We start from the raw sequence: 27,202 nt of genomic DNA, 5'->3' as shown, positions 1-27,202 counted from the left end.
TCTGAATATGAATGAGAATGTGCTGGATTTTAAAACTGAAGTAAGAAATATCAAGTAACTGCTTCTCCTCTTTCCACCTGTCTTCACCTGCAAACGGAGGGCTCGCATTTCCAGAAAGGAACCCGGACGTTGGTTAGAAAAAAAAAACAAAAAACACAGAAGCCACAGGCTCTTTGTTCAAATCGGCTCCCACCCGCTCAAACCCAGACGCCGCTCCTCGCGCCCTACTTCGCATGCGCGCTTCAAAGGAGCCGGTCGGAGCCCGTTCTTTCGGTTCTCGGCCCGGAAGCGGAAGTGCTTGAACGGTAGTCAATAGAAGGAGGGGTAGTAGTACGGTAGCAGTTGGCGGCTGTTTTCCTTTGCTGAGTTGCCTTCCTTGAAGTGAATCCATATAGTGCCATGGCTGCCTCGGGACTGCCCCCGCTGCCTGCGCAATTCAAGACCATTCAACACTTCCTGAGAACCGCGCAGGAGCTCGACAAGCGTGAACCTGTGGTAGCTTACTATTGTAAGTTAGGGGAAAAGGGTTAACAGTCGGCGAAGCCTCCCGTGTCTCCCCCCGCTGCCGTTCTCTATGGGTGTCTTAACGGCCAAAAAAGCCCTAAGTCTGACCTCTCGCCCTTGTCATTACGCGGGCATTATATTTTGGGGAGGGGGGGCAGGGAGCCGTATCTGGGGGCGAGAGATCTTCGGTGCAGTGAGTCCCGTGATTACACACACACACACACACACACACACACACACTTTCTCTCTCTCTCTCTCTCTCTCTCTCCCCCTCTCTCTCTTAGAATAACTTTTTCACTTTGAAGGTACACTAATCGGCATACATTAAAATGAAATTTCATTGCATACCGGTCTCAAAGGGCCACCACCAATATACACTACACATGAACCTGATGAAATAAACGGTACATACATACATACATACATACATGCATAATTATGCATACACCCACTTATATGACACAGAGAAACAACACAGTCTGGTTCGGATGTATACATGTGCATGGCGAGAAAAACGAATTTTGCGATTTGCACCTAAGTGTGAACATCCACCAAAACGATTTGAGTAAAACCTCCCCATTTTTTTGACTCTTGGTAACTTCGGGGAGTCTATGATGAAGTTTACTTTACTTTATTGTCATTGCACCTCATACACTGAAATTAAATACCATCTTCAGTGTACATTATGACTATGAAAATAAACATAAACGCACATCCTTCACATTCTATACACTGAATTGAAAACCTCTGATATTGCATTAATATTTTAATATTAAAGTTGACGGTGCAGAGGATGGTTTTCCATAGGTTTGTTTTTCTGGAAAGTTGAGGCAATGGCCTTGGTTGTGCCCTTGAAGGCTTTTCACCCCAGAGCTGATTAGGTCTGAGTGGTCCTGTTTGGCATCTGAATGCAGACAAGGGCAGGGTTTCACACGCGGATGTGAATGGAGCATTTTGAACTTCCAAAAGCAGGGCATGGATTTAACAGTGTTGCCCAGTAAAAGTTAGTGAATCCAGAATAAATAAGTTGACTGGAAATATAGTCAAATACAAATGATGGGTAAAAAAAATAGAGTGTACTCCTGTGTATATAATACTAACTATGTACTTTTTTTGCTCTGCTGTCCTATTGCTGTTCTTTTTTAATGCTCAGCCATCTTAATACTGTTCTTTAGCACTACTTTCCATTTTTTTTATGTTTGGACTTTGAAAATTAATGCTAAAAGTAGTCCATGTTATTGCAAATATTGCACTATATTTAGAAGTATCCTATTCATTTATTGGCTTAAATAAACATTACCAATGACTAAATATCTATAGTTACTTGGTCCAAAAGTGCAGGGGTGGGATACTACCGGTTCTGCCCGGCTCTATAGAACCGGTAGCTCTGAAGAGCAGCAGACACCAAACCGGTTCTGTGTTTGCTGCTGTTTGGCCCACCCGCCCACCTGGGCTCTTACCTGTCCTTTATTTCCTGCTTTTTTCAATCTCAGTTGCTTTGCGCAGCACAGCTGAGGTTGAAAACGCAAGAAAAGAAGTGGCTTTTCAAATGCTGTGCACCTGCACGCAGCACTTTTCAGACGTCCAGGCAGCACAGCTTAAGGTTTTTTACACACGTGCACAGCGCGTGACAGGTACACATGTGCGCGCAAAACTTAGTCACCAAACCAGTAGTAACACCGGTTGAATCCCACCCCTGCAAGAGTGTACTCTCAATCTGCTAAATATAATTCTTATTTATCTTACATTCCCTTGTTTTTTGTCATAAAAAATCTGAGAAGATAGCATGTAAAAGAATAAAGTGAGCTTATTTGGGTTCATTTGCCCTTTGTAGACTACAATAAATTATTATATTTATAATAAAGCAGGGGGCCAACACTAAGTCAATCATTACTGATTTTAAAACTTGAAACTATTACTGGCCTCAATAGATTATCCACACAAAAGTATAAATAGATAGTGGGAAGGAGTCTAGACTTGAGAATTAAGCAGTTACAATGGGATACTATTTGGGTGAAGATCCTCAGGAATACCAGGGCAATAAACTATATTGAGAAGTAAAAACAAATATGAAGAATGCAGTGACAAACACTGTATTGTATCCAGAACCAAATTGATTCTGAGCATTTGTAACTAAACTGTGTTTCTGGACTTTGATAATATGTATGATGAGGACCAAAAAAAGTTACTGATTTGATCTGAAAAAAAGTATTAGAAAAAACTGGATAGTCACCAGTTAGCAGCCCTCACCCACATTATCCAAAATCTTTCCTGAGTTTCCATTGTTGAATAAAATTGCTTGGAAGAAGAGTGAACAGGAAAAATCATCCTATACTAAAATCCATTTGAATATCCAAATTTAATTATATAATTTAGACTTGTATTTGAAAAGCTATGTTATGCATATTTAGACGGCTGAACATATTTTTGGAAACATTTTTGTTTGTTTGAAAAGCATGTTTGTGTAGCCATCAGAAGTCAAGCTCAGTTCACAAGAGAATTGACTTGTAAATAGATCCTTATGGCATCCAGAATCGAGGGTTATACAATTCCAAACATTTATTTAGATAAATCTATATGATATGTATGTGATGGCAAAGAAGTTAATGATTCAGCCTGAAAAATCAAATTTGTGTCTCTTTTTCATCTTTTTCCATGTGGTCCACTTTAAAAATATTCTTCACTGTCATTTTTCCACTCCAGAGGATTGTTTCCTTCTTGAGTGTGGCATGTTGCTTATATTGTTCTTGAACAGAAAGTTGTCAGCAGAAAGTTTGTTTCCATTTTTGTTAACTAAAGCAGTAGGCAGTTCTTTTTTCTTTTCTAATAGTAAAATGTTTATATACTATTTAAGCAATTATGGTGAATCTGTTAATTTTTTAGAAATAATGTTAGTATCTCAGGGAAATTGTTCTGGTTCGCTGGCAATATGTGCAGACAGCAGAGGAATCGGACAGTGGGGAAGAACGGGGACCAGTCCGGGAGTCTGGGAGGACTTGGACAAGGATCCTGTGTCCGATGCCGAGATGGGGCCAGGACCATCTGGGACTTGTGTGCTGACTCGGAAGCTTCTCGAGTCTGGCAGCAGCGAGGCAGAGGAACAAGGGGAGCCTGTTCCCAGTGTGCGTAGAACTGTTAGGAGGCAAGAGCAGCTAAAACAAAAGGGGCGACTCGGGAGTAAGGCTTGCAGGTGATTGCCCCACCCTGAAGGTTTAAACTAAGGAAGTGCAAAGGTAGAGAAACCTTTGCAGGAAGCAAAGTCATTCTCTCTGTTTGGATTAAACCTTGAAGCTCTGTGTGAACTTTGTATTTCGTTTGGTTTTTTACAGTTAATTTGGCACATTAGTTGTTGGTAACAATTCAAAGGAGATAAAGGTGGGTGCTTATCTTAAGGGACTGTTTGGGACTCATTACGGGCTGGAGTGAACACAATTCCCAGCGTTGAAATAAAACAAGAATTGTTTGGACTAAGTGTGTGCTTAATTACAGTCTCAGGGAGCCTTGGCCAGAACAGAAATGTTTAAACAAATGCTGTTATGCTGTGACTCATTCCTTGATAATCTCTCAATTGGACTATTACAATGCATTCTACATGGGGCTATATTTCAAAAGCATCTAAAAGCATCTTTAGTGGTTAAAAATACAGTGGCACAGGCAGTTAAGGGCACCTTTCATTCAGTCCATATAACAGCTGTACTCCCTAAGCTGCATTAGTTGCCAATATGCTTCCGCACTCAATTCAAGGCGCTGATAGGAGTCTATAAACCCTTCATAGATGGGACTAGATTACTAGTGGGGCCATCTCTCCACAGCTGTAGCTACCTGTTCTGTGAAATCCATCAGGAGAATCATACACTGGCTCTGGTGGGAGAGCCTTTTATGTACCAACACCTGCCTTCTGGAATATTATTGCCCCAGAGATTATCTTTGCCCCAGTTCTGTGGGTTTTCTGTAAGGCTTTAAAAACCTGGGTTGATTGGGGATTTGGTTGTGTGGTAGAGCCCATATCTTGGCTACATTGATGATATTGGTTGACTTTATCTGGATCTTATATTTCTTATGTGTTGTTTTTATTATTTTCAATCTTATTTTTATTTTCTGTTATCTGCTCAGACTCAGTCTTTGAGATGGGGTTATATAAGTTGAATAAATAAATAAAAATGATGTCTCAAGATGGAAAGCTTTCTGACTGAGCCTGTGTAATTTTTGGAATAACAGGTTTTTGGTTTTTGTCTCTTGGATATACTGTTTTACTGTACATTCTCTGAACAAATCAAATAGAAGGGATAATACATATAAAGGCAGTATGAAAACAATAACTCTTACAATGTTAAGTTCTGGCCATTTTTCCTGATATTTTAAGCTTTCAAAATTTTGATTACATATATTTTGTAAAATGAAAGAACTGGTACATAAAGTAATCTTTTGCTTTTGAAGAACAGCTTGTTTTTCTGTACTATATAATTTCTAGTATTTATTTTAGAGCTATACACTTCAACAGTTATTCGAGAGATATACTTCATGTCTTGCATCAGTGCAACACTGCTGTTCATTAAAACTTATTATTATTGCAATTATTTTGCATTTGTACAAAATATGAAATATAATTTCTGAATCATTTTACAAGAATACACAGCCCTGATGTATTTTTTAAAACAGTTTCAAATCATTTGACTTCACCTTAACTTTCAACAATAAAAAGATTGAGTCTAGTTTAGAAACTGGAAGTCTCATATCTTTCACCATAAAAGGTTGGTATATTAATGGAGGACATTCAGTTATAGCTGAGAATCTTTGCAGTTAACATGAAAGCTAACAATTCAGTTAATTTCTAAATTGTCACTTTAGTGTCTTCTGGTTTAGAAAACACTTATTGAAGTAATGCATGTCTTCTTGCACTTTAATGTTCTAACTCTGGATAATTAAAACATTCTTTGTACTTACTAGGAAATAAATGTAGGAGTGTGAGGAAATTTATTTTCTACTTTCTGGTTATAATCATTCACACATTTCTGTTTGTTTTATCGGCACATAAGAAACAACTGGTAGAAGAATAAATTAAATAAATGAAAATAAGTGAAAAACCTTGTGTGAGCATCCAATAAAATATAATCAAAGCTTGGGTTTGTGAATTCTCATATTGATTTTTCTTATAATTTAGCCCAAGGCCAATGTGTAATAAAATTTTGCATAGTCAAATGCACACAACTGTTTGGGAGAGGAAATATATAGGACTGGTTTTAAGTGAATTGGCAGTCCAACAGAAGCTAAAGAATCTAAGTATTTCATATGTTGTTTGGATATGTTTATAATTTTTATCTCTTATTTTTAGCGATTGGTTTGTATCTGAGAATTGTATTCTTATCATGCTACAGAATAAAAATGGCTCAGTTAAAGTTTAATTGTAAGTTAAATCTCCCAGCTTTTGCACTAATAGTGGCAAATCGATAATTATTTCAAGAAAAACTGTAGATTGTATTCTGGTTTTTGTATTGAATCCAGTTTATACCAGTGGTTCCCAAGTGGGTGGTACCACCCCTGGGGGCGGTGGGATGCCTTAAGGGGGTGCTAAGAGGCAAAGGGGCTGGCGGGGGGGGGGCGCTAAGAGGTGGCAGGGGCGCTGGAGGTGGGTGCAGGGCGCAATTCAGGGGTGGGATTCTTCCAGTTCTCTCTCTCTTTCTTTCCCTCTCTCAGGCTTACCCCATTGACTGTTGCACCAGAGCGGTGCAAGGGGTTCAATGGAGTGAGCAGCCCTTCCAAGCCGGCCACCTTGTTGCACAGAACTTGTGCCGTGTGATGCCCAAAGAGGTGCCAGTAATAGGCCAGGCACTTGGCTTTCAGCCGGTCTTCATCCAGGAAGCAGCAGAGGTCATGTAGCTCGCAGTTCTCCATCTGCAGCCACCCAGTGATGGCTTTCAGCTTGCGGATCTCGCACAGGTGCTCCTACAGCTGCCATTTCATGCCCTGGATCAGCCGGCTGCGTTGCACCAGCGCTGCCAGCTTCTTGACCTCCCCCCAGCACAAGCGTGCACCAGCTCCTCCTTGCTGCAGCCGGCCAGGTCCATCTCGCTGGCCAGGGCATCAGATGGCGGAGAAGGCAGCAGTGGAGGAGGCGGCAGAGGAGCCGGTGGGCTGGAAGAACAGCCGACCGGGGGGGTGTCGGCGGAGACACCAGGAACATTGCTCGCTCAGCTCCGGCCAGTGCAAAAGGCGGCAGAAGAAGCAACCGGTTAGCCCACCTATGCAGCAGCATCTTTGCAACGCTGGTTGCCAGGAGGAGCGAGCTGCGGTTTTGTCCCTCTTCCTCCACCACCAAGATTAATGGGATGGGTGCATGGTGGGGCTGGGTGCACTGTGCCTCCACCAACCGGGAGCAGGTGCAGCGAAAGGAGAAGTGTGCCTGCACGTGTAAGGCAGGAGTGAAGGGAGGAGGTGGGGGGAAGGATGCCCTGTCAGTGCAAAGTGAATGGGTGGGTGGGTAGGCGGGCACAGGCGTGTGCACAGGAATAGATGGCGGGGGGTGGGGAAGCAGCACTGGTTTTTTTCCCCAAGGTGGGAAAATTGGGGAGAGGGTGGGTGGATGGGAGGGAAACGGAACAAGCATGTACCCTTTCCCCAGTTGCAATACGGATTAAGGAGTCTCCTGCACTCACCCACTTACTCCGGGGTCTGGGACACCCCCACCCCACCCCTGGCAGCCTTCTGTAGCTTGGCAAAGGGCGTGTGTGCATGGAGGTGGAATTGGGGTTAGGGGGCATGGGTGGGGGGAAAACAGCTTGAACCTTTTCCCCGCCACTCCACTCGAACTTGCTTGGGCAGGTCCCTCCGGTATAGTGGGATCAATTGGGTGGACCTGCAGGGCCAGCACCTAGAACGTGGCAGTGGTGGCACGTGTGAAAAGTAGAGCAAAGGTAATTTTTGCTCCAAAGAATCACAAAACCTGAGTTGTGCACAAGAAGGAACACACATGTCAATGCAATTCAGCAACATAAAATAAAGAAATACAAATAAAACAAATCAACAAGAATCAGCAAAGCATCTCTGATTAGATTCTATTTACTACTAGCATTTAATCAGAGATGCTTTGCCGATTCTAGTCCAATGACCTGCTCCAGCAGGGTTGGAAGGGAGTGTGTGTGTATGTGTGTGTGTCTGTCAAAACTCCAAAACAGGTCAAGTAGCTCTGGGGAGGCCCGTCTTAAATTAGAACACTTGCTAAGCAACCAACCAATAAGTGAGGACCACTTGTATTTGGTTTGCTAGTCACCTGGCCACGCCCACCCAGTCACATGACCACCACAACACACCTACCCGGTCATGTGACCAGCAAACCACGCCCACTCAGTCACATGACCAGTAAGCCACGTCTTCAAATTAGGCCACGCCCACAGAAATTTGAATCCCACCCCTGGGTGGGGGGCACTGAGGTTGAGTTTGTAGCACCAAGCGGATGGTGGACTGAAAAAGTTTGGGAACCACTGGTTTAGACTTTCATTTATCAATGTTATTCCAATATGTTTTCAGTTTCCATTTTTGTGAAGAAAATTGAAATGTCTACACGTAAGTCAATTTTTGAAAGATACTATTTATTCAAATTATCGAAGATTTTCTAAGATTCATTCTGAGACAGCAATATTCACATCAGAACAGATTTTCACACTTAAGTGCTATCAATAATTCATATTACTAAAACAATAGTTTATTATATCCTTAAAAATATAATTATTATTTTAGACTTGATTTGTATATCAATTACAGCTTTCATAGTACTTGTTTTGAGATGTTCTGCAAATGAAGCTGTAGTGAAAGCTGTATTGTATTTGAAAACTTCAAAACGTGAGTCAGGGATAACACATGCTATTATTTTTTGTAATACAGTTCAGGAATCAATTGTGGAAACAAATTGCCGGTGGAATTACCCGTCTAGGTGTGCCCTGAGAAACTATATCTCACCTTCACTGTTGGTCTATATTAATAATTATAATTCAAGAGTTACTGAACTCTGCTTTCAAATTCTTCCATTTTATAGGCTTTATGTTAGATCTTAAATGCAAACAAGTTTCCAATATTAATACATTCTACACATGTTATAATCCAAGCATTGATTAATTGTATCTAGCAGTGTTTTTCACCAATTGTTATGAAATATCTAGCAAGCCTTGGCAACATGGGATAGGAAATAGACTATTACAAAAGAGATACCTAGACTCCACTTTGATTATGCTGGGTATAAGCTGACCTGGAGAATTTCTATAATACTCTTTACAGGCTTTATGGTAGCAACAAAGACTCTTTCAGAAATTCAAGTGGTTCTTAGAGTTTGCCTATGTGACATCATTGGCAGTAGCTTGGGCATTATCAAACCTTAGGGTAATAGAAAATTCCTCTGAAGTCTTCATTGAGTCTTTTTTTCTTTTACAGGTCGTTTGTATGCTATGCAGACAGGCATGAAGATTGATAGTAAAAATCCAGAATGTCGTAAATTCTTATGCAAACTAATGGATCAGCTTGAAGCTGTAAGTTTCTTGTTATGTTACCAGTAATAATAAAAACACGAATTAAGTTTCAGTATATCTGTTCTTAATTAAGTAGCATTTATTTTGAAAAGAACCATTCCCATTTTTTGCTGCTTCGTATGGATGAAATTGACTTGGGTTTGTGATTTGCCGATGAAAACAATTTCCTACAGTATTTGAAAACTTCCCATTCCAGAAAAATATGGTTTGTAAATTGGTCAAATGAATATGTATTATTTATTCATTTTTGTTACATTTAAATATCTATCGATCTCACTGTGGTGATATTGGCTAAACATTTGAAATCATAACATATTCATATACATTCCATTGCATTGAAGGGATAGCTGAATGTATACCATATTATATCTGGAATTGTGTTGTAGCAGTGTTTTTATATGGAATTACCTTAAGAATTATAAAATCAGAGCTGTATTCATTATAAAAGATTTTCATGATCAGTTTTGGAAGTGTGCATATGTGAGTTTGACTAAGTATAAAGTTTTTACCAGTTGCAAGTTCTATGCAAAACATAATAATATAATGAATCAACCAATTTTGTGTTTAGAATTCCTTACGTAATTCTGAATTTGATATTTATGGGATGAATAAGGAAACAGAAGGCCTATTCTCATAAGACAGGCAAGTTAGTAAAATTTTTGGTTCTGGATTTTAACAAGGCATTGACAACATGGATTTAAATATCATTTTTGCAGACTTGAGTCTAACATTTACATTTCTGTGCTCCTTACAACATTCTGCCTGCATGTGGGTTTTGCTATCTACACAGTCCATTCAATGAACATAGTTGATTACAACTTCTGCTGCTTATAGTCCCTTATAGACAAACAGTGTAAAGATTTGCTGATTAAACGGATTCTTCCAAATGTACAGTAATGGTTGTTTATTAGTATCAGTAGACACTCACAGGATACATTTGTAGACTTTAGACCTACCATGTAGTTTTTATGAATAATATTTGGTAACACTGATTCACAGCGACCACAAGGATCAGAATATCATCTTGATGCCATCTCCATACTGTGGATAATGTCTTGTAAAGCAGGTAGTTCATAATGTGCCCTTCCAAAATTAGAATGTCTTAGTGGGTGCACTTGGAAGCCTTTCCTGGTTTTCTGGCACACATGTCCATGCATGGAAGTCACTGGAATTGCTGGCAGTATGCTGCCTTGCTACAGGTCTCTCACAATGGCTGTCAGAATAGGGAGCTAGTGATAGGCTCAGATGAAATTGCACTTGTCCATCGTCTCCTGGCTTACTGATCGAGAGAGTTGGGGGTAAGGAGCTCAGTAACATGAAGTAAACCAAGAAATGCCTGGATTGCCAAAGGCATGAAAGGAAGAGCTGATTTTGAATGATATGTAACATTCAAGCCTATACTATAGTAATAAGAACAGCAAACATCTCATTTCTTATGGAACCTGCAGTTTGTTACCTATTTCTCCTTTTAAACTTAGTCTGTTTTAGAGGAAGGACAGGTTGGTTGAACATTTAAGGTCGTCGTACGAATGTCTCTAACTTCTGGATGATAAATCACTCTGGTCAGTTCAGAGTTTGTCCTTAGCCAGATGAGTCTAGAAGACACATCTGATGTCTTATTTTGCATAATTATCCCAAATGTCCACAGCTTCATTCTATGAGTTCCAAAGAAGTGGATGGGGTTTTCTGCCATTTTAACAAAACTCCTTGTAGTTTGGACTCTTTTCTTTGTACTTGGTGAAAGCCTCCAGGAGTTGACAGAAAGTTGAGTCAACACAATGGTAAATCCATCTAATGTTGTAAGTCTTTCTAAAGAGACATTTGTATGCCCTTCTTAAGAAACTATCATATGAGCCTGAATAGACAATTTTCAAACTGTTTAATAGTGCATTTTCCTGAGAAAGATTGTTGAGAAAATTGTGGGGCTGCAACTTCAACAAGCTCTGGAAGAAATGAATTATATGGATCCATTTCAGACATGACAAGGTATAGAAACAGAGTTAGCATTAATTGTTCTTGTGAATCAACTCTCAGGAGAAGGAGATAGATATATTGTAACCCTCATAGTTCTGCTTGATCTGTCAGTAGATTTCAAACCATCAATCATGGTAACTTCTGGAATGCATATGAGGATTGCAAGGGTTGTCCTTCTTCATGAAAGGATGATTCCAATTGGGAGGGAAAGACTTAGCCCTAAGCTGTTGAAATAGTGTCCATTTACCTGGAGACTATTTAGCTCTGGTTGAAGAGGAACAGGTTAAGATTTAATTGCAGCAAGACAATCTGCATTTGAAAGCTTGATGATTCCAGTGAAATACCATATTTAGTTTGGAACAGGATTGTACTTCTCCGATTACAACTGGTTCATAATTTGGGAATCCTTTTGGACTCATGGTTTCGATTCAGGAATGGATGGTAGCTGTGACCAAGGAGGCTTTTGCATTGCTTTATCCTGTGTACCAGTCGCAATTTTTCCTGGAATGGGAGGCTTTGATTATCTCTCAGTTGGATTGCTACAACTCACATATATGAGCAGTTTTTGAAGTGCCTTTATACAAGCTGCTCCAATATATGGTGGCTCAAATAATGATGGAGCACTTCAAGACATCCATGTATCAATTCTACTTTGGAATCTGTAAAGTGGCTTCTCAGTACAATTCAATGTACTGGTTGTTAATTTTAAGGTTCTTCTTAATTCAAGGCCTGATATGTGCAGGATCACCTCCTGGTGGTATGTGCTCATCCAAATAAGAATGACTAGGATGGTGTTGGCTCTACACATCTCTTTTTAGGATGCCATTTTAGGGTGTAACCTAATGATGCCATGGAAGTCTATTTTAAATGTAAATTCTTAGTTTAATATGGTTTTTAGCTTTAAATTTTGACTGTTTTTACTCCCAAATTATGGGTTTGAGGAGTTGTATGCCACTCATAGTTTATTGGAGTGGCCTATAAGTCCAGTAAATAAATAGACACACCAAGGATTTTCATTATGTGACTTAGAAAATATATCTGATACCCCTCCAGGCTTCTCTGTAGGACTTCATATTTCCTCAACTGCTTTTACATTTCCTCTGAGCCATGATGGCACAGTAGTTAGAATAGAGTATTGAAGGCTAACTCTGCCCACAGCCAGGAGTTTGATCCTGACTGGCTCAAGGTTAAATCAGCCTTCCATCCTTCTAAGGTCAGTAAAGTGAGGTCCCAGATGGTTGGGGCAATATGCTAGCTTGGTAAACTACTTAAAGGATGCTGTAAAGCAATATAAAGCAGTATATATAAGAGCTATTGCTATTTAAGATTGAAAAAGTGGATAGAGGAAGGAAATAACCTTATGAAAAAACATTATTTTTCAGCATGCACACATGTAGCTTTAAAAAAGTTATTTTCAGCATGCCCAAACAGGTTTGCTTCAGCTATACAATTATTTCCCTTGCTCATCCTATATGCATGTTATTCAACCATGTCAATCAGAAAACAAGCCAGTTTGAGATCTTCCGTTTGCTTTAATAACAACAGTATGAGTGAATTGAATTTTGAAACCAAAAGACTTGGAATTTTATTATAATTACTATAATTTATACCTTCTATTTCTAAATCATGGGAAGGGGTAAAATCTACCCTTGCACTGACAAGAACAAAATGTAAACGTTGCCACCTTATTATCCCTGTTGACATAAGTAAAGTTTGCAATCCAACTTGAGAAGCAGAAATCCTGATTTGTTCCTGTAGTTACAATATGGGGCCTAATAAATAACCAGCTGAATTTGTAATTTTTTTTAGATGAAGAAACAGCTTGGCGATAATGAAGCAATTACTCAGGAAATAGTTGGTTGTGCCCATGTGGAGAATTATGCATTGAAAATGTTTCTTTATGCTGATAATGAAGATCGCGCTGGTCAGTTTCACAAGTAGGTAGCAAAGGAAAATACACATTGTGTGTAATAATGAGCTATTGAAGCAATGCAGCCTAAATTTGATCTAAATAAAAAGCCAGTTTGACTAGTGGTTAAGGCAACAGACTAGAAAGCAGGAGACTCTTGAGTACAAATCCCGCCTTCGCCAAGAAAGCCAACTGGGTGACTTTGAACCAGTCACGTTCTTTTAGCCCAGTGTACCTCACAGGTTTATTGTGGTGGGAGAAATAGGAGGAGGAAAGTATATTGGGTATGTTTGCCACCTTGAGTTATTTGAAAATATAAAGGTGGGATACAAATAAATAAATAAAAAAATAAAAATTGGTATGTTGCATAAAACTCTGGAAAACTGCTAGAATGAATGGTCATAGAAATAATGTAAGTTGGAAAGGTTCTTAGTTCTGCCCTTGCCTATGAATTTAATGTAAAAAAATGTACTTATCTAATTATTTGTCAAATGTGTATTATTTATTTTTATTCCTATTCTAAAAAAACCTATGTTTTCCAGAAATATGATTAAATCCTTTTATACCGCAAGTCTTCTAATAGATGTCCTGACAGTATTTGGAGAACTAACAGACGAGGTAAGTAAAAGGTGTTAGAGATCATAAAACACGGACAACAGAAACAACATTTTTAACATTGTGATTTAATCATCTTAAATTTGTACTTAACTATCCTGGTTACAAGTGTTACATATTAATTATAAGAAAAGTCATATTTAGTAACCATTTAATTATATTAATTGCAGATGGAGAATTCTAACGCAAGTGCAACAAGTTACTTTGGGCTTTGGAGAAATCTATTTTTCCAGAATCCTCTATGAAGAGGCATTGTCAATGAAATGCGTTATCATTGTTTACAGATTAGAACAAAGCTATGGAATATTACCATATGGCCAATTTCTTAAATGTCTAACCAGAATTAGTATACTCCAAAAGGGGCAATAGAAACCACAGAATAGAACAAAACATGACACGGGAGATTTCCCTGCAAGAAAAGAATGACTCACTGGCAGTGTATGATCCTGTTCCTGCTTCTAATTTTGAATGCACTGACAAATAATTTTATAGTACAATCAAAAAGGAAAACCGGACAGTATAATAGATACATACTTTTTATTATGATTAGTACAGGTAGCGCTCAACCTATGACCACAATTAAAACTGGAATCTTAGTTGTTGAGCCAAAGCAGTCATTAAATGAGACATCATGTGACTGTTTTGCTCAATGAGCATAATCCCATAAACTTTCTTAGGAAATCAGCAGAGAATAATGCAAATGGATTACATATGATCACAAGGCACTTGGCAACCAGTTATAAGTGCAAATAGGTTGCCAAGCACCTAAATCATGATTATGTTTCTGTGGAGCTTGGATGTGTGAGACATTTTGCAATGGCCAGAATTGCTTTACATCTCTCAAATCACCTATTCCATAGTCTTTGTAATTTCAGACTATTGTTAAACAAACCATCATAAGTTGAAGACTACCTATAAATATATCGAGCCATACTCCAAATGCCTTTTTAAACTTTTTTAAAAAAATAAGTAGCACTTTGGCTGGGAAATTCCACTGACATCTATGCAATAGTTACCTATGAAACCATGTGTCCTTTTAAATAAAAGAAATATAATTTTTTACATTAAATTATTTATATAGACTTTATTAGATTTTGGCTTCATTGGATTAGAATTAGATATGCCAGATAGAAGAGGAAGGTAGAAACTATTTAAAATTCTGCATGCCAGCTTGCCTGTCAATTTATTTTGCTTATGTATGCAGGAGGTTTGAATGGATACGCTGAAGTATACATTTAACAAGGTGTTCCAATATTTGCACTTAGCTGTTGGTGATTAAAACTGAAGGAATTGTATAAGATGAAAAGCCATCTCAGAAATTCATGAAGCTAATATAGGCAGATTTCAAAAATAATTCTGGAATGAAAACATACTAAAATGATAGTTAAATGCACATTAAACTCATCTCCCAAAAGCAAGACACATGGATTCCTTGAAACTTATAATAAAGACACAGTTTGTGAGATTGAATAAGTATATTTTCAGTTCACGTATCATATACTTGACAAAAAACAGATAAATTGAATGATTTGTTCAAGTTCATTATATTTCTCTGGTAGAGAAAGGAATTAATTAGAATATATCTTAACTTTTTTTGAAACTATACTATACTGTATACTTGATGTTTTAGAATTATTGTATAGACATGCTAGATTTTTTATTTCATGCCGCTCTTGAGGCAAGACAGATTATTCCTGTTGAGATTCAAAGTTATGACCTTCTCTCCTCAGCAATCACAAATGTTCCAGAGAGTAAATAGCCTAGCATCCGTAAGAACTGGGCTGCATTCCTGTTATTGTGACTGTTTCCTGTTGAAAATTTACTTAGGAAAGTACTACTTTCTGAATAGTAAAAAAGTATAGAAAACAATAAAGCTGTTGGGTCGCTACCTGGTTAAAAAAAACTGAATGAGAGAAAAATAATAGATTCACAACAGTGTTATTGTTGAAGCCTGAAATGATCTGACAGAAATTACAATTATTGAGCCAGAAGGAATTGCATGTTGCTAAGGACTGACTAGAAAATTGTTTTGCTTGAAGGCTTCATCCTATAAAATTCTCAACACTTCTATCATTTATCTTCTTCCCAAATATTTAGTAAAGACGAAAATCCAGCCTGTAGCTAACTCTTTAGTGACACCATCCCAAACATTTTTATTTAAGGAAAAATTGATTTATAAAGCATCTGCTGAGAGAAGTGCTAATAGTTATGACCCTAAAGTAAACTTTTTGTTCTCCCTCTGCAAAAAAAACCCATGTTTTGAAGGCTAAGAGCCTTTCTTAAAGTAATGTCAGAGTTTATGAAGAGTTGTTCATACCAAATGTGAGATAATAGTTTCTATTTTATTAAGTAAGTTTTGGAATTGTTTGTAATAATGCCCATTTTGGAATTTTAGGGTCATAGACTGAATCTGTAGGCCTAGACATTTTGACTACTTATTAATGATATTAAAGTTACTTCATAAATACCTTCCCTAATGGGCCAGATGATACAGTGGATGCTGAGCAAAAAGGAAAGCCGCCCTACTCTCTTACCATTTTTCTATGCAGCAGGAGATAGGAAGCAATAGCTTCCTGTGTCTTTCTTTTCAATTTTGAACTTATGTAATTTAAGACATGAACAAATTTAAATTTAAAATTTTCCATTAACTTTCTAGAACATTCAGCACAGAAAATATGCCCGGTGGAAGGCAGCATATATTCATAACTGTCTAAAAAATGGAGAGACTCCACAATCTGGACCTATTGGAATGGAGGAAGAACTTGGTAACATTACTGTTAATGTTTTGATAAATATAAATAGCATATATTCCTGGCAAATAGATGGGAGAAAAATTGAGGTAGTGACAGATTTTATTTTCCTGGGCTCCAAGTTCACTACAGATGGGGACTACAGCCAAGAAATTAAAAGATGCTTGCTTCCGGGGAGGAAAGCTATGGCAAATCTAGACAGCATACTGAAAAGCAGAGGCATCACCCTGCCAACAAAAGTGCATATAGTCAAGGCTATGGTTTTCCCAGTTGCAATGTATGGCTGTGAAGGAATCATAAGGAAGGCTGAGGGCCAAAGAATTGAGACCTTTGAACCGTGGTGCTGAAGAAGACTCCTGCGAGTCCCTTGGACTGCAAGGTGATCAAACTGGTCAGTCCTAGAGGAGATCAACCCTGACTATTCTTTAGAAGGCCAGATCCTAAAGATGAAACTCAAATACTTTGGCCGCCGAATGAGAAGGAAAGACTCACTGGAGAAGAGCCTAATGCTGGGAACGATTGAGGGCAAAAGAAAAAGGAGATGACTGAGAATGAGGTGGCTGGAGGGAGTCACTGAAGGTGTCAGCATGAGCTTAAATGGACTCCAGGGGATGGTAGAGGACAGGAAGGCCTGGAGGAACGTTGTCCATGGGGTTGCGATGGGTCAGACACAACTTTGCAACTAATAACAACAAAAATAGCATATGAAATATATTTAATGTGATAGAAGTCAGTCTTTTATAATTTTTTCTTATCTTCATTTCTCAATCTATCACACTCATTTTGTCAAGGTATTCCAAAAAGTTGAAATGGTAATTGTCCCTCACACAATTATATTAACATATATTAATCAACCAATTCAGCTTTCTTTTCATACTTTTCAAAATTCAGAAACATTGCTTCTTGGGTGAATATATCTCTGCTTACAACTTTAGGTTAGCATATATAATTTGTCAAAATAATTTTAAAATAAGTTCTTAAACCATGCTCAGCCATTAATAAGTATGTAATAGTCACAAATACATAATATATAAATGAGTATTTTATATGTAACAGTTCAAATTTCCATATTTATTGTATATCTTAAGGGCACTGAAACAGATATGTGAACATTTCTTCAGAATTTATTTTCTCTGGGCACTTTTGAGGTCAGGTTGAAACTTTATTAGTGAATAAGCACTGTTTTGGGGGGAACAAAATGAAATATTGGTAAAAGCATACTTTTTACTTCTCATGGAAGCTGTGGGGGATTTGTTTATGTCTTAAGCATCTGAAATTTAGAAGAGGAAGAAGAAAGAAGGAAGAAAGAAGAATTGAGGAGGATAGCATTTTATGCATCCTTCATTTTTATGCTAATCAGTTTTTCCTCCAGTTAGCCATAACTATGTTTTGCTGGGCGACTGAGCTTGTGGGAGGGAGAGTTGTTTGTTTGCTTGATTCAGCTTGAAAGAAAACTTAACTTTAATAACAAAATGTATTGTGTGTTATGCATTAAATGCATGGTAGTAATTTGAGAAATCACCAGATACAGCAGTGTATATCATAGCTTAAAAAGCAATACTTTAAAATATTTGGTTCATTTCATAATAATAAATAAATAATACAATACATAATAAATATATTCATTGGATAGGATGAATATCTAGCTCATGGTATATTTATTATACTAATTTTATGAGTTAAAAAGAGTACATTGACTTTAAGTAATATAAAATTTCTATTTTATGTGCTAAGTGACCCACAAAGTTTAGGGTATTATCGTGCCAAAGTTCATATGGAAATGTTTGTATTCCAGAATATCTGAAGAACTCATAGTTCTTGCTTTGTGCATTTCAAAAAGAAAAGCAGTATTGTTTAAATGTACTGGAAGACTTCCCCCATTCCTTTCAGCTTGCTCAGTTTTTTCCTTCTCTTGAAACTAAAAAGTACTGAACTAGAATGAGCTAACTTTTAGACATTCCTGTGTTTTCTGACAGTATTATTCTTGAAAATCAGTAAGTCATGTAATATTAGAACCCACTGATATTCATAATTGCCAGTTGATTGGGTAACCCGGTCATGAGAATTATAATGGAGCATCTGCTATGCAGAAAAGATTTCTGAAGTGAATACCATAGGAGTAAAAGGAGAAAGAAACTTTCTTGTGCTGAAATCAGAGCATAGACATTTTCTGTTCAAAACTTAGCATTGTTGAGCCAACAGAACATCTTAGGCTCTTGAACTATATTTTCAGTGAATGTAATTGCATCCATGTCTATTTTTTCAGTAAATTTGTGTGCTATCCATCTCATCAAAGATGACTCTATAAACGTTGCCCTCCCATAGTCAATTTTAGCTGTTAGTTACTGAATATTGATCCTATATGTCCTAGTATTAATTTATCCTAAACATTTGCTTCATTCTTATAGCATAATAAATAACATTGCAATATGTTTTTAGTTACCTTCACAGCACTTATCCAAAATAGCTGTGAAGCTGAAAAGCACTAATCCAAAGATAGTAATGCTATCAGTAGTCCTTGATTAGCAACCACAGTTTTGATCACTTATTAAGCAAAACAGTCATTACATGAAATCACAACTGTTCTTATGATCTTACTTCAACTTTCCCTTGTTTTACAGACCTATAAAGGTGATAAATGCAAAAATTGAGTATAAAGTTACTTATTCATCATTATTGTAACTGCAAATGGTCATTAAATAAAGCAGTTGCTAAACAAAAGCTATTTGTGCATTGAATTTTGGTTTTTAAAAAATCAGTATGTCTCTTTTTTTTTTTTTTGCAAGATGATGAAAATGAACAAGCCAGTTCTCCAACACCATCCAGCCAAGAATCAGAACCATCCTCTACCTTTCAGTCAAGTAATATTCCCACAAACAGTTACAGTGGCATACATATCCCACCAGGTGCTCATGCCCCTGCTAACACTCCTGCAGAGGTACCCCATAGCACAGGTGAGTAATCTGTATATTTTTAACACTGCACGTCTGTCATTTCCTAGATTCGTTAACTATGTAATAAGACATTGGAAACTATTTCTTAGAACTTTTGCAGTGAAAGGAAGCTACCCCAAATAGTGCCATAAGATTTATTATAAATCCATGCTGGTTTAAAAAGATAAGGCAAACTATTAAATTGCACTGTATAAATACAAATAAAAAGCTATGTTCAATTATACCAAGAGGGATAATTGTTCTGTTCCCCTACTGAATAACCAAAAGCAAATAAATACCTATGGCAAGGTATGTAACCTACAGTAACCTTGTTTGTGCTCCTCAGTAATTCATATTGAGAGACCACCTACTTCCATTACAGACAGTCCTTGTTTAATTATGCTTATTCAGACTGGAAGCCCCATCAAGTGACTTCCTGAGTTAAAAAAAACATGTGAATGCATCATTTAGTGGTGGCAGTTCCATTAGTCCCATTTTCTGTTGTTGAATGAAGACCATGAAAGTCGCTAAGCAAGGACTTCATCTGACTACAATTTCTGATGTCCTGCCAATTTCTCCATTGACTTTGTTTATGGAAAACCAGCAGGAAAAGTTGCACATTGTTATCAATTGACTGCAGGGATGATGATGCATCAGCAATAATTACAGTTGTAACTACTACCCATTCAGTGCTATCATAGGTTTGAACACATAGGTTAAACGAGTGGTTGCTTAAACAACCACTTGTATATAACTCTATAACCAACCAAGTAAAAAATACTTTTAGTGTACTATTCAAATACTATTCAATTAAGTTATGTTAAGTATATCTGTCTAAATCATAATTTTAGACTTGCCTATTAAGCACTCTGACTATTTTTCACTCGTTTATTCACGGTAAAATTAGGTTGTCCAGGTAAGCAGTGAAAGACACTATATTTAAAAAATGGCTGCTTCCTCTTAAAGTAGTTCCATTATATTTTAGATTATGGCATTAGCTTTACAAAGGAAAAAAACCAAAGTATATAGTTTTAAAAAATCAACATAAGCCATATCAAATAAAGATTCTGATTCTTTCATTCTAGTGCTCTTTCAACATAGTTAAGTAACATGGAAAGGGATTCTGCATTCTTGTGGGAATAAAAATGCCCGACTCACTACAAAATGAGAGAAGAAATGTTCTAGTCACTAGAACATTTCTTCTCTCATTTTGTTCTTAGTAGAATTGACATGCAGTTACCAGGAAGTTCTATTAAACATCAAGTTAGGCACATTTTAGTACTATAGAAACTAAATTGCTGATGGATACGAAACATTAATGCTATATAAGTATTACATTCTTCCCAATTTCTAAATACTTTTTTAAAGTTCTCAAATATTATTCTGAAATCAGATTTCATTCCAGTTAAGGTAAACATATGATATTTCTAACTTTGCACATTTGTTTTTCTCTTTTTATTATTTATAGGAGAAACAAGTAATACAATTCAACCCACACCTCAGAATGTTCCCCTGGTTGATCCTTCACTTTATAATGTCCAACCTGCAGGTAAGCTTTGTTTTCCTGCTACAGTTTGCATCATTGAAAAGAATTGCCTACAGCACACCTGTACTTATAAACACAAGCATAAATTTGTTTCAAAATAATTCTTGCTGAATTCCATGGAGGTACTCCAAGAAAAAAGTACCTATGTTTAAAATCATAGATTCAAGAATATTTTAGAACACTCAAGACTCAAAACATTTCAAATCAGAAATTCATCAGGTTCAAAGCCATCATTTTGCATTTGAAATATTAGGTTTATTTTTTTAAAATGGACTATTTCAATGATACTATAGGTGTTTTGAGTTCAAAATAACTTTTTTTCCACATTCCCAGCATTCTGTTTCAAGCAGAAAACACTACCAAAATAATTGAAACAGCCCAGTCTGAACATAAGTGTTTTGGTGCAAAATGGAACCTAATACTGACCATAAAAAAACAACAACACTGTTGGCACTATTTAAAAGTGTTGTCCTGTATTTCATATAATGTTATTCCTGTAACATTATATAATATATAATATAATATATAATAACATTATATGAAACTCAGTGCAGAAGCAATAATTTCAAAGTAAAGGGGAAAATATAGAAATTGGGTATATTTAGTAGAGGATCTTAATTGATCATGTGATTCCATAATTCCTGGAAATGGAATATATTGTCAGCCATCTTGAGTGCCCTCTGATGGAAAGTCAGGAATATAGATTGAATTCATAATCATAATTGGTATGAAAATGTGTAGCAGATTTAATGTAGACTGTATTGTGGTCTCAAATTTCATATATTTATTCTTATAATTATAAATCACCCTAGGACCTCATCATCTAGGCCAAAGAATGATAATCTAGGATTCCAAATGGGTGATTACCAATTTTTCATCATTACCTACTAGCACTACAGTTCAGAAAGACCTGGCTGTAGTATATTTGAGTGGACAAGGAGCAGTAATTCCTTCTTTGTAAATTATGTTAACTTTTTGTATTTTGAGAAAGATTTTACATTTGTTAGTTTTGCATTTAGCAAGGACAGTGGTTCTTTTAAAAAAAAAAGTCCATAAGATTTACCAATCTCAGGCAACATATTCAAATCAAGCACAGTATATTTACTGGAAATTGATACATAAGTAGATGCTTTTCACACAGAATTTTACATAAAATTTCAAATAAATTTCACATAGAACTTCAAAGACACTTCAAGTTTATGGCTATGAAGACAATTTTATTTAATGTTAAATGATTTAATATTAATTATAAAATGTACTTGATAAAAGCTTGACAAAAATGAATATAAATATTATCTTTCTATTTGCAAAATGTCTCACTTCTGGTAGGCAGTATGGCTGTGTGAATTTTTTTTGGCGCTTCAGAATTTTAGTTCTGTCTAGTGATGTGATTAAAAATATCTAAAATTAAAACTAAAATTTTGCCTGATACACATTAATAATTGAAGTAGGCCTCAATAATAATAAATAAGGTTTTTTGCCAACAGAGCATGTAATAGAGTAGATACTGTAAAAATAAGATTAGAGTGGTTAATTTAGGCTTTGTTCCAGAAAATCAGTTGAATACTGGACTGATGCCTTGGCTGTTTTCTAAAAGAATGATTTTCAAGTTTCTTTTGGCATCATAATATGAGAAAACAAAATGTCCTTGAGACAGTCTTTGAGGTAATGTGTTCACGCTGTGTTTTTCAAAGAGAGGGAGGCCACCATTGACCAAACCTTAAAAGTTAATTGTGGATTTATACATTTATCAGACCATGGATGTTAGGTTACAAATTGAAATTTTAAGTGACTATATTTTGTGACATGGCGTTTGAAGAAATTGCTGATCTATGCAAATACACATTGACTCCTGTTGAAATAAATCCATTTGAAGTTTAGGTGTTTTATAAAACATGCAGAATGAACTCATAAATAATAAGATGCTTGTTGCAAGAGGGTTTTTTTTTAATTCTAAGTAGGTCTCCACTGATTAAAATCAGATTTAGTCTATTGATTAACAATATTTGAAAAAATATATTGAACTAGATTAAAAATTTCTCCACTTCAAAAAAGACAAATTTGTACCAAAAAAAGCAGCCTATCCTCTGTGTGAAAACTTTTTTTTAATTTGCTAAAGCAAACCATCTAATCTTTAAAAGAAGAAAGAAAAAATAATTTTATTTTATAAATTTGAGTTATGAATGAAAGAAACCAATAATTACATAAAGATAAAACTTTTTTTTTAATCAGTGTTAGGTTATAGTAGATATAATTTCACATATAAATGTGATAACATCGCATTGATAATTATAAAGTGAGAAAAAGATTAGGTATAAATGCATATATAAATATGTATAAAATTCTATTGTATATATTACTAAATTCTTGCCTCTGTGTTGTGGCTCCTAAAGTTTTGTTAAAATGGAAATAAGGGCATACTGATTCAGAGCTGTTTGCAGTGTCAGTCCATCAACAGAAAATACTGTAATATTCTTTCTTATAGAGAGTTATGAAAACTCAGATTTTAAAAAGCTGGAACTTCTGACATAGGACACTAGATTTCTGTGTTTATAATGTACTTTTACATGATATGGCTCATTCCTTTGAAATGTAACAAAACAAACAAAACTTTATTTGAAACAATGCATAAATTCAGTATGCTCAGGCTTTGTTAAATGCAGATTGATCAGTATAAATGGTAAGCATATATCTGTTTAGCCACAATGTTCAAAATGATCAAAACAGATCATACAAATAAGTCAATATTAGCTGTATAGTAGCTAGCGTTTGTTTGCTTTTGTTGCTAATAAGATTGTTACAGAAAGTGCATTATTCACTAATATTATACAGACAGTACTTTCCATTGAATTGCCGTGTAAAAAAGACTTAATGCAGACTTTGTATCATTTGTTTTGACTTCTATAGTATAAGAATGTATTAAATTTGAAATAAGGCTTAACAACTACAGGTGAAACTCAAAAAATTAGAATATCGTGCAAAAGTTCATTTATTTTAGTAATGCAACTTAAAAGGTGAACCTAAAATATGAGATAGACTCATTACATGCAAAGCAAGATAGTTCAAGCCATGATGTGTCATAATTGAGATGATTATGGCTTACAGCTTATGAAAACCCCAAATCCACAATCTCAGAATATTGTGAAAAAGTTCAATATTCTAGGCTCAAAGCGTCCCACTCTAATCAGCTAATTAAGACATGACACCTGCAAAGGGTTCCTGAGACTTTAAACGGCCTCTCAGTCAGATTCAGTAGGAATCACAATCATGGGAAAGACTACTGACCTCACAGTTGTGCAGAAAACCATCATTGACACCTTCCATGAGGAGGGAAAGCCTCAAAAGGTAATTGCAAAAGAAGTTGGATGTTCCCAAAGTGCTGTATCAAAGCACATTAAAAGAAAGTTATGTGGAAGGGAAAAGTGTGGAAGAAAAAGGTGCACAAGCAGCAGAGATGATTGCAGTCTGGAGAGGATTGTCAGGAAAAAGCCATTCAAAAGTGTTGGGGACTTTCACAAGGAGCGGACTGAGGCTGGAGTCAGGGCATTAAGAGCCACCACACACAGATGGATCCTGGACATGGGCTTCAAATGTCGTATTCCTCTTGTCAAGCCGCTCCTGAACAACAAACAACATCAGAAGCATCTTACCTGGGCTAAAGAAAAACAGAAGTGGTCTGTTGCTCAGTGGTCCAAAGTCCTCTTTTTTGATGAGAGCAACTTTTGCATCTCATTTGCAAACCAAGGATCCAGAGTCTGGAGAAAGAATAGAAAGGCACACACTGCAAGATGCTTGAAGTCCAGTGTGAAGTTTCCACAGTCTGTGTTGATTTGGAGAGCCATGTCATCTGCTGGTGTTGGTCCACTGTGCTTCATTAAGTTCAGGGTCAACACAGTCTACCTGGATATTTTGGAGCACTTCATGCTTCCTTCCACAGATGAGCTTTCTGGGGATGCTGACTTCATGTTCCAGCAGGACTTGGCACCTGCCCAAACTGCCAAAAGCACCAAAACCTGGTTCAATGACCGTGGGATTACTGTGCTTGATTGGCCAGCAAACTCGCCTGACCTGAACCCCATAGAGAATCTATGGGGCATTGCCAAGAGAAAGATGAGAGACATGAGACCACACAATGCAGAAGAGCTGAAGGCCACTATTGAAGCATCCTGGTCTTCCGTAGCACCTCAGCAGTGCCACAGGCTGATAGCTTCCATGCCACGCCGCATTGAGGCAGTAATTGCTGCAAAAAGGGCCTAAACCAAGTACTGACTACAAATGCATGCTTATACTTTTCAGAGGTCCGATATTGTTCTATGTACAATCCTTGATTTATTGATTGCATGTAATATTCTAATTTTCTGAGTTTGGATTTGGGTTTTTCATGAGCTGTAAGCCATAAAGCATCACAATTATGACAAATCACGGCTTGAACTATCTTGCTTTGCATGTAATGAGTCTATCTCATAAATTAATTTCACCTTTTAAGTTGCATTACTGAAATAAATGAACTTTTGCACGATATTCTAATTTTTCGAGTTTCACCTGTATACTGCTGTGTAGTTTTATTGGAAAGGAGGATGTTTTTCATTCTTATACTTTAGGCAAAATGCAGGTCAGAAAAAAGTTAGACTGTTTTTAAATTCCTAGTGCCTTGGTATCTTGTGTATGTTTGGTCCTTTCTTTCACCTGATAGGAAAAATAAAATGTCACAATGCTCAATTCTTCCACTAGGGAATGGATGTTATTTCGTAACAAGATGATCCCATATCTCAACAAATTATACAGAGGCAGAATCAATGAATGGCCTCAATTGCGCCCCAGACCTGAGGGAGAAAAGGGAGAATCTAAGGTTAACACACTGGATATTGTCCTTGTTTTTGTGCAGATTGTAACATGATTACTGAAGCTTCTAAAGACTTTCGATAAAGAGCAAATCTCTCTCAAAGTATTGGGTTACACTCTAAGCTTCAAACAGCTTTTCTGTTCATTGATCTTAGCAAACCATTTCAGGTGGTTAAATAAATATGTGTGTATGTCATGTTTGGAAGCTGAGTCTTAGTCGTCTGTCTCTGTTTTCATAGGGGAAATTCGTTTGACTCCCGAAGATTTTTCCAGGGCTCAGAAATACTGCAAATTTGCTGGCAGTGCTTTGCAGTATGAAGATGTGAACACTGCTGTGCAGAATCTACAGAAAGCCCTCAAGTTACTGACGACAGGCAGAGAATGATGCCTTTGTCTGCTGGCTTCATCACTTGTACCTAAAAAAACTTAACAGGCAGTTACTCTTAACTCTTGTCAGGAAAATGCATTTGCACAAAAGCTTTTGATTTCTGTGATAAGAATACAGCCTCTGTGTCTGTCTCATTCTTTCTGACAGAGGAATAAGAACTATCTGGGGACAGAGGTTTACATTCAGCACACCAATTGTGGCACTCCTCGCCCAAAACTATAAAATACCCCCCATGGCTGTGCTGTCCTTTTTACAAGATTGGGTAGGGAGGGAAATACTTCTTGATGGCATACATTTTTGTTTGGAATTTGTTATAAGAGAAGATTGTTTGAAATGCAACATGTCTCTAATTGAAATGTCCAGACCATTTGGGTGAAGGGATGCTATATAGTAAAACCAATGCAGCAAATAAGGCAGAAGTGTTTTTTTGAGAAACTTTTAAATTAAGTTAGAAAGGTATAGTTAGCTTTACTGATATTGCTGGAAAGCCATTGTAATGTTTCCTGGTTCCAATACTCATTAAAGCAATATAATTTTGTGTGTGTATGTGTGTGTTGTTTTTTTCATTGTGTAGCTCATTTCAGTTTTGAGGATAAAGGAAATATACATCTGAAATGTAAAGCCTAGCTCTAGATATCTTGAACTTTGAAAGCACCCATAATTAATTCTAACACTAAGAAAATAACCAAAATTAGAAATATCTGGAATTTAATATTTATTGCCATCATTTTAAAAAATGAAAATGTTCAACTCCTGCTGTACTATAGACTATTAAAATATTGTGGAACCTTTAACTATGTGTTTGAATTATTAATATAAAAATGCATAAATGTTTTAACAAATAAAACTATTTTAGTATTAAATATGTTGTTTTTGTTAGTAAATTTAGTTCAATTTGATACTTTGTACAAAATATGATATGCCTCCCTTTTTGCCTCAGCTTTTCTTTTTTAAATGATAATTTAGTTCTGCCTTACAGTGTGCACCACCAACTCAATTGGGTGGAGGTGGAAGAAACTTTAAATGTCAAAAAGATTTGTTCTATTAATAACAACTAACAAAAGTTGTTCAGTATTAAGATAAAGGTATAGTCTTTCAGATATCAATATTTATTTTAGGACTCAAATTTATAAAATTGAAAAACGGTGATTTCCCTTTGAATTTTGCAGAACTTTTAACCTCTCTTGATTTGACTCAGCTCAAATTCAATTTTTATTTCAAAGTT

The 27,202-nt window shown here is 36.5% G+C and overlaps 1 protein-coding gene across 1 annotated transcript; it reads left to right on the top strand.

The window, feature by feature from the left end:
• Positions 1–293: 293 nt before the first annotated feature.
• Positions 294–26,771, top strand: VTA1 (vesicle trafficking 1). The gene is made up of 8 exons (XM_026705595.2): positions 294–508; positions 8,926–9,020; positions 12,804–12,931; positions 13,446–13,521; positions 16,175–16,283; positions 19,055–19,222; positions 20,670–20,750; positions 25,829–26,771. Exons 1-8 carry the CDS (start codon positions 400–402, stop codon positions 25,972–25,974), a joined length of 912 nt encoding a protein of 303 aa, XP_026561380.1. The 5' UTR covers positions 294–399; the 3' UTR covers positions 25,975–26,771.
• Positions 26,772–27,202: the final 431 nt, after the last annotated feature.

The sequence above is a fragment of the Pseudonaja textilis genome, chromosome 1 (assembly GCF_049901715.1).
Source record: "Pseudonaja textilis isolate UNSWEBS1 chromosome 1, rPseTex1.2, whole genome shotgun sequence".
NCBI lineage: Eukaryota > Metazoa > Chordata > Lepidosauria > Squamata > Elapidae > Pseudonaja > Pseudonaja textilis.
The sequence above is the reverse complement of the archived record's forward strand: the minus strand, read 5'-3'. Positions and strand labels throughout refer to the sequence as shown.

Excerpts from the sequence above, each read along its gene's own strand:
- VTA1 (XM_026705595.2), top strand. The coding sequence starts at position 400 with ATGGCTGCCTCGGGACTGCCCCCGCTGCCTGCGCAATTCAAGACCATT. Across the intron at positions 9,021-12,803 it reads TAATGGATCAGCTTGAAGCT|ATGAAGAAACAGCTTGGCGA; the intron begins GTAAGTTTCTTG and ends AATTTTTTTTAG. Across the intron at positions 13,522-16,174 it reads TTGGAGAACTAACAGACGAG|AACATTCAGCACAGAAAATA; the intron begins GTAAGTAAAAGG and ends TTAACTTTCTAG.